The 19,412-nt window shown below is 42.4% G+C and overlaps 1 protein-coding gene across 1 annotated transcript in view; it reads right to left on the bottom strand.

Moving 5' to 3' along the window:
* The window catches only part of CACNG3 (calcium voltage-gated channel auxiliary subunit gamma 3), a 101,236-nt gene extending 84,422 nt beyond the window's left edge, over nucleotides 1-16,814 (bottom strand). The window contains exon 1 of the mRNA XM_019987274.2: nucleotides 15,700-16,814. Coding sequence (XP_019842833.1) covers nucleotides 15,700-15,910 — 211 coding nt within the window. The 5' untranslated portion in view covers nucleotides 15,911-16,814. The remainder of the gene's footprint in view (nucleotides 1-15,699) is intronic.
* Nucleotides 16,815-19,412: the final 2,598 nt, after the last annotated feature.

Here is a 19,412-nt window from a genome sequence, read left to right as displayed (position 1 = left end):
TAACTGTATGCGGTTGACCTGGGATTTGAACCCAACTAGTCTAACTGTAGGAGTTGAGTTCTTAACCACTACCCTGTACTGAGGAAACAGGAAAAAAAAGACGGCGGAGTGATTTTTTCCAAAACGTTCCTTTCCCTGCCACAGGGCTTCTGTTTAAAAAGCCTAATTTTGCTCTTAAATGACCAGTTAGAAAACTCTTTGAGTCAATCAGAAACTCCAGGAAAAATGAAAACTGTAGCAAATAATATATGGCATGATTTTGAACAACTAGTTGAGCGTTAGAAAGGAGACTCCATAAGGACATTTATCTTTGAATGACTCAGATTGCAATGACATTGAAAGCATAAAGAAAAACATGTAATCCTAGAAAACAACTTAGCTTTGTATCAAACATTGTCTACATAATCATAATAATGTTCATTTGTTTTTCAAACTCCAGAGTCAATCTATAGCCCCAGCATGGAAGACATTAGCATATTTATAGAATAGAATGCAAATGGAGTGAATCTTGACCATGAAAAAGTCCAAACATAACTGACAGACATGGGTGGGTAGGAAGGAGGGTATATGTACATCCTCATTCTGCAAAGTGGGAAGCAAAGATGTTCTTCCCAAGGTGGCTGGAAAAAGAAATGAAGATTAATGTTATTTTTAGAAATTAGAAAGATAATCAATACAGAGGGTAGAGTGAGTTAGCTAAATCCTTGCCTATTATGGCAGGAAGTCAATAGATTATAAATCAAAAAATGTTTATGATATGTTTATCAAAGAAGAAACATACTATTTAGAGATGTGGGTGTAACCACCAGAGGAACTGAATCAGAAATGTTTTTTTTTTTTTTAAAAAAAAGCTTGCTCTAAGGAGTAGTACTTGAAGTGGGAAGGGGTGAAGCCCCCTGAAGTACATGCTTGTCATTAAAAGCCCTTCTGTATGATTTGATTTTTAAAAATAGTGTGCATGATTAAATATCTTAATAAATTGTAAGATACCATTTTAAAGCTTTTGAGTAAATTATGAATAATTTGAACTGGAAGAGAAAAATATATGCTTTCTAATCTTCTTGACATGGTAGACCGGAAAAGAAGGGAAATAATATTTATTAGAGATTCATCAAACTGAAGTAGCAATAGTTTGGGGGTAAGGGGATGAGATTGCTGTAAGAGCCCAGGGGAAAACTTGCCTTGTCTATTTTATTTTAAAAGTTGATATTGAGGATATGTTTTTCTATTACTTTTATATTCAAGGTGTTTTAATTAGGAAAATACAATGGGAAAAATATGCCACTCAAAAGAACGTGACAAAAATCAAATATCCAAGATTATTTGTTTTTTAAAAAGTTCAAAGAATTTCGAAAAAGAGACAGATGTGTCATCAGTTAGTCTCCATGGACCTTTAGGTAGACTGTTTTTCTGTTCTCTTTCCCCTCTGCTGAAGGATAAAAAGCCACGGGCTCTGAATTCATTTCTACTCCAGCCCCCAGCACGTGGCAGAGGTCAGCTCTCCTCTGTGTGCCCTCCACAAGTTTCTTCGTGCATTAGACAAATGTGTTCTGAACACATATTGTAGGCCAGGCACCTTGGGGACACACAAGCCCTAAGAGATCATTGCTGTGACAGTGAATAGTCCCCCTGCCTAATCCAGGATCCCCTGGTCTATGTCCTGGGAGAATCCTGAACTGTTCATCTAGGTGCACTCAGCATCTTTCCTACACAACTGTGAACTTGTCTATTTTCTGCTGAATCCTGGGCACCCAGAACAGTGTCTGGCACATAGTAGGTGTTAAGTAAGCCCTCACAGAGCAGGAGGCAGACTGGAGGTTCCCTCAAATGCAAACCACTTACTTCGAAGTGTCTTATTGTCTCTCCAGGCTGAGAAGAGGGACCAGAGCACAGGAGAAGATGCCAGCTTGACTGGGATAATCTGTGAGTCAGGAAGGGGTTACCCAACAGGAATGATGACTCCAAGAGCTTTGTAAGATCCGGAAAGCATTAGAAACTTCCGCATCATTGTCATTTCATTTAAACCCCATTTCCTCACAGTGAGAAATATGATGCTGAAAACAGTGAGGGACCGTGGCTTGTTTTCAGGAGAAGAAGGAAGAGGAGGCTGAAGAGATGCTATTCCACTGTGCCCAGTCTTAGAGAAGCATGGGGACCAGGTGGGATGAAAGTTTTAAAGGTTAGAGCTGAAGTTCTTGCCTGGTGGAAGCAAGAAAGGTCACAGTTCAAAGTTCTCCTTCTGTCAAGCAGCAAATAATGCAGGTGAGAAGACTCAGACACAGCAAATCCAAGAATACGTCGTTCCTGGGATTCAACTCTTTCAGGGACTTGCCTGGTGGTCCAGTGGTTAAGAATCTGCTTTGTAATACAGGGGATGTGGGTTCGATCCCTGGTCAGGGAACTAAGATTCCACATGTCTCGAAGCAACTAAGCCTGCCTACTGTAACTACTGAGCCTAAGCACCACAGCCAGAGAATCCATGTGCTGTAACCGAAGATCCTGTGTGCCACAACTAAGACCCCACACAGCCAAAGAAGTAAATTAATTAAAAACTCTTCCAAAGGCTTCCAGTTCACTCAAAGTCCAAGTTCTTACTACTTCCTTCCGACCTCCATCTCTCTCACCTGTTCTCTCTTCCTCCTCACTCATCCTGTCCAGTCACACTGACTTCCTTGCTCCTTAAACACCCAAGGCATCTCCCCTCTCAGGGCCTTTGCACCTGCTGTTCCTTCTGCCTGGCAGGAACGTTCTTCCCACCTGACTTGGTTCCTTACCTCTTTCAAATTTGGGGCTAAATGTCACCTTCTCAGGGAAGCTGACCTTGACCATGCTGTTTACAATTTCACACTCCTCCCCCACCCCATTCTTCTGCCTGCTTTAAGAGAGATTGGAGAAAGTCCCCGGTCTTGGGCTAAGACTCTCCATTTCCTATGCTCAGCCCCAGGGACTCCAACTGGAAAATCATCTTTGGGGGTGGCCCAGAATGAATTTTCCTTGGTTCAGACCTTATTATCTCTTAGAACCCAACCCCTGCCATTTCCCCACTGCTCAAAGCTAAGCCATCACTCAGCACAGAGTGAAAAAGCAGAAAAGAGCAATTATGATGCTGTGCAGCAGGCCTTTGACTCAGATTAACATCATTGCCTGTTGATTTGATCTTTTTCTTTTTCTCTAAACACTTAAGGCATTTTGATTGCAAGCCAGATTCATCTTTGGTGAAAAGCAATATTTTGAAAAGCCGGGACTTACTTGGTAGTACATATTTTAAGACATTTTAAGTTGATAAACAGCTAATTGGTTCTGCCGTCCTGTGATTTGCAAAGGGTCAGAATGGTTTGTTGTAAATATGCATCTGTATTAATGGCTCAATGCCAAAATCAATTTCCATAGGTGACAGTAGAATTTTGTAATAGATGAGGTGATGGAAGACACCTCAGCTATTACCCATGAGGTTCAGAGTCACTTTAATTTAACAGGTAGGTATTATTGTATTCCAAGGCAGCTATGCATGATGCTGAATAGCATACGCTGCAGAATATAGAGTGGTGGAAATTCCATTTCCTAAATATGCAGGTAACCAAATATATACAGAATCTGAAGCACAAGGAATAGAAACAGTGCCTGCCGGATCTGTACACAATATGTCTCACACAACATGTATTTTCTTTTTTCCTTCCCCAAGTTTGCACCCAGGATATGGAGGGAAATTTTAAATGAGACGGTTAAAATATTATGGATCATCTTTGAGGGGAAAAAAATGGAAAGTGAGCTATGGACAAACAATATTGAGATCTTCACGTCAGACTTGTTCAAAACACAGACTGTTGAATTACCATTCATTGTGGCAGGGATTATAGGATACATTATTTTAAAAGTAGTTTGTAAGCACTTAATGGCAGAACAACGATTGTCAGGGATTAGCATGGATTCACTCAGAGAAACTCAAGGTAATGAAATTACTTACTCACAAGCAATAAATTCAATGTATATTTATTAAGCATCAACTGTGTGCCAGGCTCTTGTTCTAGGCAGTGGTTCAGGGAAATGTGGTGGATAAAGTGTCCGGGAGACTTCCCTAATGGTCAAGTGGTTAAGAATCTGCCTTGCAATGCAGGGTATGCAGGTTCGATCCCTGCTTGGAGAACTGAGAACCCATATGCTAACTAAACCCATGTGTCACAACTACTGAGCCTGTGTGCCACAGCTAGAGAGAAGCCTACCTCCTACAACACAGATCTTGCATGCTGCAAGTAAGACTTGATGAAGCCAAAAATAAATTAGCAAATATTTTAAAGGGAGGAGACCTATGTTATGTGTTATATATGTTATATGTGACACATGCTCCATGTGTTATATGCTACATATATGTTATATGTTACATATTCTCCAAAAAGCATATGTGATAGATAACATGTGATAGTATTTCTTATAACATGAAAATTAAAAGGTGGATCGATGGTGTTAAGTCTTGCTGCCCCAAGCTCACCTCAGCAGCCTATTGTGAGCCTACTCACGCCCAAGGTCACTAAGAGCTAGAGCTGGTGGTACAAGAGTCTTTGGCATGTCTGGTGTGACTCAGGTGCTCTTCAAAGATGTCTTTGGCCTTGGGTACTGCGTGAGAACCAGGCTGCAGACCCTAAGTACCAGAGTTACCCAAGTCAGACACCTTGACTCCTCCTGCCTGACACAGAATGTAAAGCTCAAAGAAGTCAAATAAATGATGTGCCCAAGTCTAGTCCTCAGGAAGTGGGACACCCATGAATCTAATGGCACTCTTAAGTTTGCAAACACCACAAATTTAAGGTAGAGGATGCAAGAGTCTCTAATAGTTTACTCATCTGCCTCTAGTCAAACTCTGGAAAAGAAACATTGCTCTTATTTCAAATGCTTGGTGTTGCCTTTTAATTTTTTTCAACTTACCTTTTATTCAGAGGTGGTGTTTCTTCAGAACCTACTGCTACCATATCTCAGTCTCACTAGCTCTACCATATCTTTCCCTTGATCTTGCTTCTGGTTTTGTAATAAAAGTTGGCAAAGGCTGGGTTAATTATTTTTCACCACAGTTCCATCTGTTGAATGGTTCAGAGCCATGACTAACATCAAACTCTCCTGGATACAGGAGTGGGAAGGTTAGAGAAGCCCAGCCCACCAGGCCTTGAATCTTATATTAAGACAGTGCAGTGTGGAGATTAGGGTGAATTTTCTGGTTCAAGTCCCAGCCCTGCCACCACCTAGCTGGTGATCTTCAATTGTCCAAGCCTCAGTGTCGTTATTGGTGGGAGAGGCCTGCTGGTTGTCCCCAGGGCTATTATGAGAATCAGTTCCTTCTGTCTACACTAAGTGCTTAGCCAAGCAGGTCAGTTCAGTTGCTCAGTCATGTCCGACTCTTTGAGACCTCATGGACTGCAGCATGCCAGAGCTTCCCTGTCCATCACCAACTCCCAGAGCTTACTTAAGCTCATGTCCATTGAGTCGATGATGCCATCCCATCATCTCATCCTCTGCCAAGCAGGCCAAGCAGGTAGAGTACAGTAACGAAAGGCAACACAGGGTGGGATCAGAATTCCAGTTCTGCCTCTCATTAACCATGTCCCTTCTGGGTCCGCATCCCTTCATTTGTAAAATGGGGAGAATAGTAATGGCTACCTTCGGAAGAATGCATGAGGATTAAATAATGTTTGTCAAGTGCTCACTTACAACAGTGCTTGGCATAAAGCATGTGTCTGTTAAATAAATAAATAAATGCTCAGGAGTTAGCCCCTAAATGAACGCTCAATCTGCTCCAGTAATCATAGCTTCGTGCACAGAAGGTGTTCATTAAGTGTTAGCTAATTATTATTTTACTATTTCCTTGGCACTTCTTTCTGGAATTCTCATGACCCATTCTCTCCTTCAGCAACTTCCTTAGAAGCATCCTCCAGGGTCCACCTTGATATCTCACCTGCTTACCAATCCCAGAAGGAAGGGCAGACCTATCCTGGAAGCAGGCCCTTTTGTGGGACCTACAAACCCAGGAAATAGCCTACTGATGTTGACTTTCCATCTTGCTAGGAGCTATCTAAGCCAGATAGCTTCTAGCACCAGATGTTTCTGTTCATTTGCATCGTTTTGGAGCAAGCCTTAGTAGACTTCAAAATGGTATTTAAATCCTGAATTCTTTCTCCTCTTCAGTTCTCTTTTTTTCTGGTTGTTGTTGGTCTTGTTGTTTTTAAATTTTCACAAGTTCCTCTGATCCATGGGGCTTCCCTGATGGCTCAGATGGTAAATAATCTGCCTGCAATGCAGGAGACCTGGGTTCGATCCCTGGATTAGGAAGATCCCCTAGAGAAGGGAATGGCTACCTACCCTAGTATTCTTTCCTGGAGAATCCCATAGACAGAGGAGCCTGATGGGCTATAGTTCATGGGATCAGAAAGAGTCAGACGACTGAGCAACTAACACTTTCACTTTTTTTTTTTTTTTCCTGATCCTTGCCCCATAGTATTAATGTTACTTAGAGGGGTTCTGTCAGTTTCCCTCTTTGTAGTCATCTGGGGTTTTTATGCCATTTCTTGTGTACTCTTGTGTCTTCAATTACCACCTATGCCTAGATGATCCTAAGTATCAACCCAGGTTTCTTCTCTGCCCTAAACTCTGTATTACTGATTCTTAACACTTTGGGAGAATGAAACTACTTCTAAAAAAGTGCCCATTCATATAATATTTTTCATAGAGTTTCATAATCATATGAACCTTATTCTTGGAACTATATGGATGAGTAGCTCTGTCTAGATTTTCAATACCAGCTGCCTCTTGTGGACATAATTTCTTCACCCTCACTCACCCAGTAGCCATGTCTGATTGAGTCTACTTCAGTCTGCCTCTAGGATTTTTTTTTTAATTTCTTCATAGCCACCAGAACACAGGTTACCAAAGTTTTCTTCTCTTGCCGGCTCCAACAGATGTTTTTCCTTACATACCTTGGCAGGGGCTGTCTTCCTTAGATACCATTAGAGAGGGGAAGATCTCGTTGACTTTCTTTCAAACTTTTCATGGCTCAGAAAGAGGACAAGGACTGCCTGGGCAAAGAACTAAATGAGAGTTCTTCAGGAAAGAAGAGAGGACAGAATACCTGAATACCTGATCAGATGAACAGTCTATGATAAAGGCAACGTAGTACCAGGAAAAAAGAAAGAAATTCAACACTCTTGGGAATACAAAGGGTACTTCTCGAAATAAATTGTTATTGTAGATTCCTACATATCTCTGCAGTGAGGTGTAGCAGGGATTGGCAAACTACTTTTGCTTAAGGGGCCAGACAGTAAATATTTTAGGCTCTGCAGGCCAAGCAGCAAAATTGAGGATACTATATAGGTATTAACATAACAGGAAAGAAAACAAATTTCCATAATTTAAAAATATACAACACTAAGAGTTATATAATGCTGAAATTTGAATTTCTTATCATTTTTATGTATTGTGAAATATTTGGGGATATTGTTTAATTTTTTCTGCCATTTGAAAATGTACAAAATAGTCTTAGCTTTTGGATTACACAAAAATAAACCATGGGCCAAATCCGACCCATTGGCTGTAATTTGCCAACTCCTGAAATATAATTATGTATCATAGTACCTACATAGTACATCACTGAATTTTCAACTTTTAGAATTTTAGAGACAAAGCGTGATGACATATTTCCTATTTATTGATAAGTCTCAACTAAGTGGCATATAATGAGGCAACTGTTTTATTTTGGCTTTCAACTGTGTTATGTCCAATCCCTCATTTTCTTAGTGATATTTTGGGCAGATTTCATAACTTTCCAGCCACTGTTGGTTGTTAAAACTTGCAACTGCATACCTGGTTGCAAGCTATTTCCTTACTCTTCCCTCTTTCATTTGGGAGTAAATTCAGTATGCTGTGGCCAAGAACAGGAAGGAAAAAAGGCCAAAATGTTACTTTATTTAGCGGGTGGATTTGCAAAGCATTACTGTTCATTGCTACTGTTCCTGCATCTAACACTGATGGTCAGATTCTCTGCATGCAGGAGTCAACACATTGACTTCCCATTAGAAGCATGTGCATTAGTTACTGGAGGCCCTGTGGACCTTCCACTGCAACTTCCTTCCCTGATGTGAGATACCTGAGTCTGGTCAGTCTTTGCCATCCCACCGTGGCTCCCATCACTGGCAATGCATAGCCCTATGCTGCTGGACCTGCAGTTGCCCCATACAGAACCCTTATGCTTTTAAAGGTCTGCCTCCCTTTGGATAGACTCAGTTCTGGATCAACAGGTGTGGTTTGGGGAATGGCGCATGGACTGACTCTTAATCTCTGCTTGACCCCTTGGCCAGGCAGCCCTGTGCAGGGCAACAGACTGCAGGGCAATCTTCCTGAATATCATGTAGCCCTGTCTAGGGTCTACTTGCCTAACTGGCTATTCTCCTGGGTGGGATGTGAACAAAATGGCATAAGCTCTCAGGTATCCACCATAGATCCACTCAACTCATAAGACCTCTCCCTTCCGAACAGGCCGCCCCACTGCCATTCTCTCTCTCAGCCCTGCTCTTGTCTTCTGACTTCCTTGCTAAAATGTGCACATGAGCAGATGAGCAGTCATGCTGCCTCAGCTAGTATCCAGTCCAGGAATGAGATGCCAGCTGCCCTCAGGCTTTATGAATGATTCTTCTTGGAAGCCACAGGTAACTTATTGGGAAACTAAAAGTATTGAAGGAAGGGTAGTAGTTTAAGAAAGCAAAATCATTTGTCTTAGAAAATGCATCTTGTCTAAAACGCATGAATCAAGGACTACTAGTCAACATATTATTTAGAGGCATGAAGGAACCATAAGACATAAATTAAGAACTAAGAAAGAAACAGGTGAAAGTACTTGCTACTTTTGTTTACTTGTTGTACAGGTAAAGAAACTCATGCTCAGAGGGTTGGCAATCTCTGAAGTCGTATAGCCAGAAAATGGCAGGATTCAGGTAAGAAACCAGGTCTACCTGACCCCAAAGCCCCTGCTATTATTTAATATTCTTTGGGATCTTCCATAAATTATTAAAGGCCCATTTGCTTCTATATTGAAAAATGGGCTCTCGGCAGGGTCATAGAATGAGGGGGAAAAAATCAATCTTGGAGTTTTTGTAGGCTTCTTTTCAATCTCAGAAACATTGGTTTTATTGGGAATACTTTCACATGTTAGGGTAGAATGTTCAATTGTTAAAAACATAATTCTACTAAAATACACAGTGAGCTTATGTCAAATTTTATTTAATTCATCAGTGAAGGGAACCAGCAGAATGACAAAGCTGGCTCAAAGAAAGATGTTATGTTTTCTTTTTTAGATGAAAAAAACTGAAATAATATTGTTAAGTTATATATAAAACTGACTAATGTCCTAGGGAATGGGCAAATTGTCCACAACATTTGGAGTTATCTCCTCTAATGAACAGAAACTATTTGTACCTCCACTGAATAAAAAGATAAATGTTCATCTTCCCAAGTTTTCTACAAGTAAACATTTAACTATATAGCTAGGCCTGAATCTATAATAAAAGCTAGGTCAAACAAAGGTACACTTCCAGGGAATTAGATGACCACTTACGTAAGCTTGTCAGACACTACCCTGTGATATTAAACATTAAAAGGGCATACCCATCTTTTTGCCTGATTTCTTATTGTTGTTGCTGTTCTCCATATGTGCTGGTAACTCACACTAATCATCCACGCTACTAGCCCACATTGTTGTTGTTGTTGCTGTTCTCCATATGTGCTGGTAACTCACACTAATCATCCACGCTACTAGCCCACATGGATCACCCAGCCTTGGATTGCAGGTCACTTGTCTTTATTCCAATCCAGAGATAACATCTCAAATGATGAAGCAAAAAGTATATCTGAGCTATCTACTTTCTCAGATGGGTAGAATGCTACAGTCAGAAGGTAGAAGTCTGGATTTGAGGTAGAAAAAAGAGAATTCTTTCCATCAAGAATGGCATAGCTAAGAGTAAGATCCAAAAATATTTAACCACCAGTAGGACATAAGATGAGCCAATTTGAATTGATGCTTCTGTAGGCCTGGAACACGATCCTGATGGCCCTGCTGGGCCAGGTTTTTACTTGTTGGATCTAATGGATGTTTGAGTGGTTCGAGGAAGGGCTAGTGGTGGGGTTTTGGTGAGGACTGGTCTTATTGGGGATACTTTCATGTGTTGGAGTATACCATTCAAATTGTCAAAAACATAATTCTCTTAAAATACACAGAGAGCTCATGTCAAATTATATTGAATTCATCAGTAAGGGGAACCAACAGATACTATTTATCAACAGATAAGGAAGTATTTCCATGTTTTAACATCTAGTATAGCTATATAAACATCTTCTGGCTGAATGTCAGTCATGCTCACACCTCAGCCTCTGCCACTTCCCCAAATCCTAACCTGCCCCCAAACACAGTCATGGTCAGTCTCTCCCATCCTGCCTTAAGCCTCCATCCCATTTCTCTCTTTTGTCTGCCTCTTGGATTTTAAGATCAAGGAAGAAAAGTGGAGAGAAAGGAACAAGGAAGGTCAGGAGTGGGAAAGAGAGTTCAGACGCATTCTGCACCCACATTTAAGGGGAGGTGCAGCATTAATCTAGGGCAGAGGAGCAGAAGGGTCTACTTGGTACTGTTTCTAAGCTCTGGGGATATAGTAGTGCCCCCCGTAGACAAGAATCTCCATCCTTATGGAGTTTATATTCTACTGGGGAGCAGACAGGAGATGTGAAAATTGTAAATTAATATAGGTTAAAGCACCTAGAATGGGCTTGGTACATAGGAAGTACTCATGTCCTTCTCCCATCCCTGTCCTCAACCACATCTTTGAAGCTTCCCCGAAGGCTTCTGAACACATAAATAAAGCTGGAACCCCATCTGGCTGAAAAAGTCAACCATCTGGAGATTTGGAAATATGGGAGAACTTCTAATGACCAGCTAATTTTTTTTCCAGTTTTTCAGCCAGATGTTTGATATCATCCAGGCCCATCTGTAGCAGAAACATCAGTTTCTTGAACTTCTTTTTCATAATTTTAAGTTCCCTATTCTAAAATCCGAAGTGTTTTTTGTTTTTCTTAGTAGCAACTTTTTAATGAGTTGAAAAAGTGATAATTTGCTTAATGAAGGACAACTTCATTACGGAAAATATCAGAAATTAGGATTTAAAGGGCCTTTTAGATCATTTTCAGGGCTCGAAAGGCAACCCACAGGGCAAATTCAGGCATAAAGTGAGCTTGGTTTGGCTGGAACTGTGTGTTTAAAAAGTTAAGCCAGTTGCCCACATTTTAAAAGTCAGACGATTCAACATCTGGTTTTTTAAAATTTGGAGCATTGGGCCAAGTTTGGGATCCATTTTCCCAGAGTGAAAATCAACTCAAGCCACATAGCAATTGTTCCCAGTTTGCTGCAGTCCCCACCAGTCTCTGTTGCCACCACACTGAAGCCAAGTTTCAGTTACTGGATATCTTCTCATGGGCTTCCCAGGTGGCACTAGTGGTAAAGAACCCGACTCCCAGTGCAGGAGACATAAGAGACACGGGTTCGATTCCTGGGTTGGGAAGATCCCCTGGAGAAGGAAATGGCAACCCGCTCCAGTATTCTTGCCTGGAGAATCCCATGGACAGCTCATTTGCAGTGTTACTCCTCTTCTCACAACAATAGAACTGAGCTAAGAGGACTGCGAAATACTTGCTTCACACTTTACATCACTTGCCTAGTCCACAGGGATGTTTGGATTTGTTTCTTCCTAATCTTACCTGATGGAGAAGGAAATGGCAACCCACTCCAGTACTCTTGCCTGGCAAGTCCCATGGACAGAGGAGCCTGGTAGGCTACAGTCCATGGGGTCGCAAAGAGTCGGACACGACAGAGCTACTTTACTTACTTACTAATCTTACCTGAAGCTCTCTCTTTAGAACTGGGTGAACTAAGTTCCAAAGGAGGAAATAACATACACAATTTACATATACAACTGCTGCGTGTACTAACATACACAACTGCTAGAGATAGGAATGTGATTAGCACCTCGTAGCATCCTTCCTACTAAGCCAGTGGTCTTTCTGTTATCTAAACACATCCCTTTGATTATATCTACAACTTCAAGAGGTTTCTTAATGAGAGAATCACATATTGAACATGTTCTCATTCAAATTCACATGCCGCCATTGAGAGCACACAGCAGGTCGGGGCACCGCCTTGTGAATGCCTAGCGTGCTTTCCAGCTAATGAGTCAGGCATTTGTTCTGGCTTCTCAGTGTGGGTGTCTCTACATAGGTTGATTGGTTTTTCATTCAAACAGTGTCCTTTACTGCCTCTGAGTTTTTGCCTGTCTGGTGGCTCCTACACCCCTGCAGATGCTGCACAAGCATGGTGGGATCTGGGGCTTCTGAATGGAAAAACCCATGTGTTTGGGTTCTCTCACAGGCTTATATTTGTACCAGTAGCAACTTATCCTCTGGAGCATGAATTAATGTTCTCTAGCAAGGGCTAGGTGGAGCAACATGGCTTAGGTGCAGTAGTGTCTGCTGAGTTTAGGTATGAGACCTTGGGCAAGTTCTATAACTTCTCCAGGCCTCAGTTTTCTCATCTGTAAAATGAGGCTAATACATATACCCACCACCCTGACAGCCTTTGAAGATGAAAGAGTTAGTTTTTCAAAGTTCTTAGCACAATCCTAGCACATAATAAGTGCTAAATATGTATGATGTTCTGCTGAGTTACAGAAAAGAAAACTGGAAACATCTCTTCTCTCACTTGAGAGATGTGATCCTTCCTAACACACATGGTTATTCCCAGACCCATTGTAAATACTCAACGTGGTTTGGCATTAACATATATTGCTTGGAAGACTTTCAGAAAATTAAGATTCCAAGTGACCTACCGCAGACCCATGGAGGCCAAAAACCTAGTTGTGGGGCCTTATTATCTACTTTTTAAAGCTCTCTATGTGATTCTGATGACTAGTTAAATCTGGAAACAATTAATGTAGTTTTCTTATACTTGAATAATTTTGGTAGTAGACAACTCATAACCTCTGAAAGCTTCTTATGACATATTGGGGAGTTACTTATACTGAGGTAAAACTTGTTTTCCTCTAGCTCCTAATTCTATCCTCTTGAGACCACATAGAACATTTTGAGCCTCTTTTCCATATGACAGCCCTTCAGATATTTGCAGACAGCTGTCATGTCCCTCTGGAGCATTCTCTCCTTCTTGTACGAAATAGCCACATTCTCTCATGACTCTTAAAAAAGTATGGATGCCCTCTCCCACCCAGTTATCCTTTGACACTTAAAGGGCCAGTAAAATGAAGATGCTGAGGCTTTGGAAGACAAGAGATTATGGAGCAGGAGATGGCTGTACACCTTCATTCCAGCAGAAGATGGATGCTGCCTCCTGCATGTGTCTTCCTGTGCATAAAGCAGATGCTCCTGCAAATTCCTTGAACACTTGATATGTTCATTGCATGAAGGAAAATCTTAGCTTCAGATTTCATCTAGGCCTATTTTGGTGTTGATTATATGGGTGAACACATAGCTAAAATTTCATTGTGATTCATTAAAGTTTGTGCAGCTCACTGTATTAATACTTCAAAAATGTAAAAAATAAAATACCTGGGTCACATTGCAAGGAGACTGCAAGAAAATTTTCTTAGAAGAATTCACCTGACCAAGAACATATCTTAGGATAATCCAATTTCTTCTTGATTCAAATCCTCACTTCTCCCACTAAGCCCACATAATGCCTGGGTGGGATTCCAATTCCTTATACAAACTGTGGGTGTAGGACATGATGTTGGAGAAAAGTGAAACCATCAGTTGAGAAATTCTGAACAAGGATTCAGGAATTTTAGGACCTAATGAGGGAGGCCAAAACTGGGGTTTAATTGTGTATACCCAGATTTACAACAAAGAGGCAGAAAATTTGGAAATAAATGAAACATGGTCTACCTATATGCCATTTTGGCTTGGAAGCCACTTCAGATTTTTTTATGTCATCCTTAGAATCACATAGACACCAAAACATCCACCAAATTGCAGCTTTATAAAGATGGCTCAATTCCTTATTGTTAACATTGGAAAGAGAATTATGGCATTTCCCTAAGGTAAATGACTTCACCATATCTGACTACAAATAATCACAGATATCAGATTTTTGTCAAAGTTTAGGAAAGAATTTCTGTCAGTACATTGGCTATAATAAGACCCTTGGATAGTGCTAATTCATGAATACCTATCCCAAATTAATCATCTACCAGATTAATATGCTCAGGGTTGGATAGGTAAATGTCTTAGCCAAGGTCACATAGATAGTTTGCGGCATTACCAAGGTCTTCAGCCAGCAAGTGCAGTAATCCTGTTGCATTTAAAGTCATCCTTTCCTACCTGGGCTTCCCACCAGTTGCAAATTTGCGGTGGAAACAGAATCAACTCTAGTAGTGCTACAGTCAGGAGAGCAGTTGTTCAGAGTGTCAGATCATGGGAGGAAGGCCAGGGAATGATGCAATATTACACTAGCAAGTGATGTCATAGCACGATTTCCTAAGCAATTTACGTAAATGCAACTTCTCAAGAAGCCCTGACAAATGCCAGCCTGTGGGAATGCAGGCATGGAGAACCAATGGCAGGCAGGGAAGGAAAGCACACAGGAAACACAGATTTCCTTGCTCATCACTATGACAAGCTTCACAGATTCCTCAGAAGCCTGAAAAAACTCCCTTCTGCCCCTCTAATCCAGTTCCTTCCCCTCAGGCACACAGTCTCTAAAGAGCTTTGATTTCCTTCTCTATTTTTTAATTTACTCCTACTGACATCCAGAGTGACTTCTGGTGTTCTGAAGGCAAGTTTATAGTGAGACAGGCTTGACATTCTAAAATTAGTTAGTCCTCTTCATTGTAATTTAGAATGAATCTTCAATTTTTTGAATGAGAAGTGGTATGCTGTGATTCTTGAGAATCAGTCTTATGCAAATGTCATAGAAATATATGTTGGCTTTGCAAATGCTTTAGGAAAGAAGACAGGTGGACACTAAATACCTAGACTTCAGTTTTGTTTTGATCCCAAATGGAGAAATATGTATTAATGTTTTCATAAAATATGTGTGTGTGTGCATGTAGAGGTTCATATAGGTTAGTCTGGAACTGATTGGCAATGGAAGTTCATGAAAATATCTAGTTAGACCAAACTCAGAAGTTAAACTGATAAGACTATGGTGTGAAATCAGGAAATAGCTGAGAGTATGCCAGCCTAGGTCATAATCAATCTCTCTCTCCCCCTGCTGCTTTCCCTTCCTTCCCTTCCTCTCTTGTCACCTCTTCCCCACTGAAATGCAATTTAAGCAGAGCCAGAGACCCCATCTAAAGCCAGAGATCAAAGCAAAGTAGTTCACAATATGCCTGGGGATCTTAGATTTGAAGACTTTTCTCAACTGCAGAAGCTTCCCGGAGAGCCACAAAATCTCATCTCATGAAGCTCATACCAAAAACGACCAACAAGACCCAACCCTTTCATCCCACACTGCATTAGTCTTTCTTGGAACAGTCTGGACATCTGCAAATTCTTGGCAATAATTCGAACTATCCTCTTTCCCCAACACTGCCTCTGTCTCCCCAACCACACACTGGAATAGCAAAAAATCAGAAACTGGATTGTTTGGGGCCATTGAGAGGAATTAGTAAATACCTTCTAGGCAGCAGGTCCTCCACAGCCCGGAATGGGTCATTACTTCTTCATTCTTCCTGCTGGTTTCATTATCACTTGTAGATTTAGTCCTGCACACACCTCTGGAATATAACCAGTAGTCCGTGCCCACTGCAATGGTCATTAAACTAAAAGCTGCGAAGGCTCCCACAGTAGTGATCAACATCTGGACTCCTCTGTCACACATCCTCATAATTCTTCATGGTACTCTGGACGGCTGGGCGTTGGAGAGGGAGATTCAATGCCAGAGGGGAAAAATCACTCTGCAGCTGGGTAACCTAGGACAGGCTATTCCAAAAATTCGGGTCTCCTTTTGTCGGCATCCACAGGGACTTTGGGAAAGCTGGGTTTTCCTGTCTGGAGCTCTCTCCAGTTCCCTCGGTCGCCTATGGCCCTCGGAAGGGTGCAGGCTCCAGGGGGTTGGTCCACATCACCGCTGCCTTCTGAGGGTCCCTGGTTTCCTTTCATTCCTCGGGAGCTTGGTAAGGATGAGGGTCCGTGCAGGGCATGGCTCTGGAGCCTGGAGCTGCCAGCTCAATCTGAGATGCGCCTAGCTCCTCACAGCCCCGGGAGACTCAAGGCAAAGAAATCCAGAGAGGGCTATGTGTGTGTGTGTGTGTGTGTGTGTGCGTGCGTGCGTGTGTGTGCGAGCGCGTGTGCTGGGGGTGAGGGCGGATGGCAAAAAATAGCACTGCTGGGAGGCGAGTCGCTGAGAAGAGTGTTCATTGCTTCCCCAGCCTCCCAGGAAAGCTCACCGCCTGCTCCCGACACCCCCGCTCAAACTGGAGAAAAGACAGTCCTGGGGCGGGGGCCGAGAGGTTTCATCGGAGGGCAAAGGTCCGCGGTGCTGAAGGGACAGCTCCCCGCCTGTTGCCCCGCCTCCGCCTGCCTAACGACCAGGCTTTAGGTCCGTGGTGCTGAAGGGACAGCTCCTCTGCTGCTGCTGCACCCCCGCCTTCCTAACGCCCGGGCGAGAGACCTGGGATACCGACGGGTGGGTCTTCCTCCCGCCCCTCCGAGGCCAGCCCACCTGCTCTTCTCAACCTAGTCAACCCACGCTCCGCGCAAAGTTTCGGGAGCCCAGGGCAGTCAGCGCCCCGGCTCCTCAGGCGCGCTGCAGCACGACCCGGTTCCCCCGCTCCCCGCTCCCGGAAGGGTTAAGGAAAGGGGAAGGGGAAAGGAGCCTGCAGCGCACTCTGGCGCTCTCTCAGCTCCCACCCGACGCGGCATTTCCCCCACCACCAATGAGCCAGGCAAGTTTGCCTTTTGCTGCGGGCGCCGCTGGAGCCCATTGGGGAAGACCGAGTCTTCTTAAAGGGACCGGCGACTCGGGGCAACGGTTCTATGGCTCACTTGGGCAGGCAAAAAGTGTTGTCACAGGAACATCTGTGTATAGTCTGTCTCAATTTGGTTCCCCAGAAAACAAACCAATATGTCTACCCTCCTTTCTCTGGAGCTCTGGTTTACAACGGAGACAACGTGCTCAGATCAGACCCGGAACTGTTCATATACATATGATCATGTATTCCTAAAAGACAGAAGGAGCCAGAAGTATGTAGATTCTATTATGCACATATTAGGGATTTGGGCCCATGGAGTGTGAGATATTGATCTCCGAACACATATATTTTAACAACCGTACATTTTGCGGATGGTGGTGGTGATGGAGTCAAGGTGGGAGAGTCGCTGAAAATGTCAGATTCTCTTCAAAGGTCCCTTGGATGATCATTTGTTAACATCCTTGTCTAAGTTAGACAGGAAGCAAGTGAAGTTAGGTCTGCTTTCCTTGTTAGTCCCAAGTACAAATGTTGGTGCACACCTGAAAGCTAGTGAGACTCTTCCTTGGAAATAGTCATTGTTCCAAGTGTTAGTTGCTCAGTCGTGTCCAACTCTTTGCTATCTCATGCACCCAGCCTGGCAGGCTCCTCTGTCCATGGAAGTCTCCAAACAAGAATACTGGAGTAGGTAGTTATTCACTTCTCCTGGGGATCTTCCTGACCCAGGGATCGAACCTGGGTCTCCTGCATTGCAGGCAGATTCTTTACCATCTGAACCACCAAGGATCAGCATTTAATTCAAATAGCTTTTTATCACCATGTGTTCTGGCATATACTTGAGCATGCCAAGTAGACTAAGTCCACAGAATGCCCTCATTATTTCTATTCTGTGGCATGATGGGACAGAGACTCAGAGGTCGGGTGTTTGGAATCAAGGCTGCTTGGTTTGTTTCTGCAGTCCCTGAGATGTGTTCATAACCAGCTGTCATATTTGAATGTTATTTAACTGGACAAAAATATAATGGTAGGTAATCGCAGACACATACAGTCCCCTGGTGACATTTCTGGCTTTCTGTCTGAGAGCTTCTATCCAGAAGACCGAATAGCAACAATTCACGGAAGAGTTCTCAAATGCAGCTCACGATTTCTTGGTGACTCTGCTACTTTGTTTGTATGCTTTTGGTCTTAAATTCACTTAAATATTTGGTTCTTGGTGTTAGATATACCTGCACATGCATGTGTAGATTTGAATACATAGTAGTCATCACGTGATTGTGTTTAGATGTTTACTTGTGCTGTGTCCAATTTAGCTATGAGTTCTGAATGCCTGGGAATTTGTTGTAGAAGTAAAGCAGATATGTGTGTGTGTGTGTATATATATATATATATATATATATATATATATATATATATATGTATATCTGTGTATGACAGTACCTGCTTACAGTGTTATAAGCCTATTTGCTGCAAATGCATAGCTATATGCATTTGTGGGTGTACATGCCTAAGTATAGGTGTAGTGTAGGTTTATGCCCCTACATAGACTTACTTGCATATGCATGTGTCGTGGATCACAAACACTGATTGGTAGGCAGGAAGTAGAAATACTGAAAGCTTGCCACATAACCAAAATGGAACAGATAAACTTGGGGCCAAGACCACAACTAGTCATATCTCAGAAGAAAGATAGGAGGTAATGGGGGGAAATGTACCAAGCTTTCTATAAGTTATTTATTGTTTTTCCTTTCCTGAAATGAAATTTGCTTCTCAATAAAGCTTCCTTAAAAAAAATAAAAAAAAGGAAAGGAAAAAGCCCTATGTAAGATGGAGGTGAAGCTGGTGTTCCCTGAAAAGAGTTGCTAGATTAGTGAAATTTCCCTTCCTCATCTCAAAAACTTAAATAATATGAAATAACTAATAATGACCAAAGCAACTACTCCAGGATCTGTTTTTGCCCTTCCTCTGATAGGAGTGAGAAAAGTCTTTTCTTTAAGCAGGATCACGTGATTGGAAGGTCAATGGGCTTTGGCAGAGTGTGCTCCAATCAATCCATTCACCAAACTCACAGTAAAACAACAGCAGCCCTCTCTCTACCTCCGTGGTCTGTAATAGAAGCCCAGACACACAAGGTATGGCTCCCAGAAGGTCCAGGAGAATGGAATCAAACATCCAGGCAAACTGTGTGGGGTTGGGGAGAAGGGTCAGGAGCTCAGGCAGATGAAGGTGACATCACTGCTCAGGATGTGGACAATTCTGAAGGAGAGAAAGGGATCAACATAACAAGAGTGAAAACGTATACTGAGCTTTTGGCTTGGTGAGGCAGGGTTCTCCCCTGCCTCTCCCCTCCCCTGTCTTCCCCTCCCCAGGTCCAAAACTGATCACAGACTAGTTCAAAGCTGATCACAGAGTATGGGAAGA

Source organism: Bos indicus, chromosome 25, assembly GCF_029378745.1.
Source record: "Bos indicus isolate NIAB-ARS_2022 breed Sahiwal x Tharparkar chromosome 25, NIAB-ARS_B.indTharparkar_mat_pri_1.0, whole genome shotgun sequence".
Taxonomy (NCBI): domain Eukaryota; kingdom Metazoa; phylum Chordata; class Mammalia; order Artiodactyla; family Bovidae; genus Bos; species Bos indicus.
This window is presented reverse-complemented; position numbering and strand designations above follow the sequence as displayed.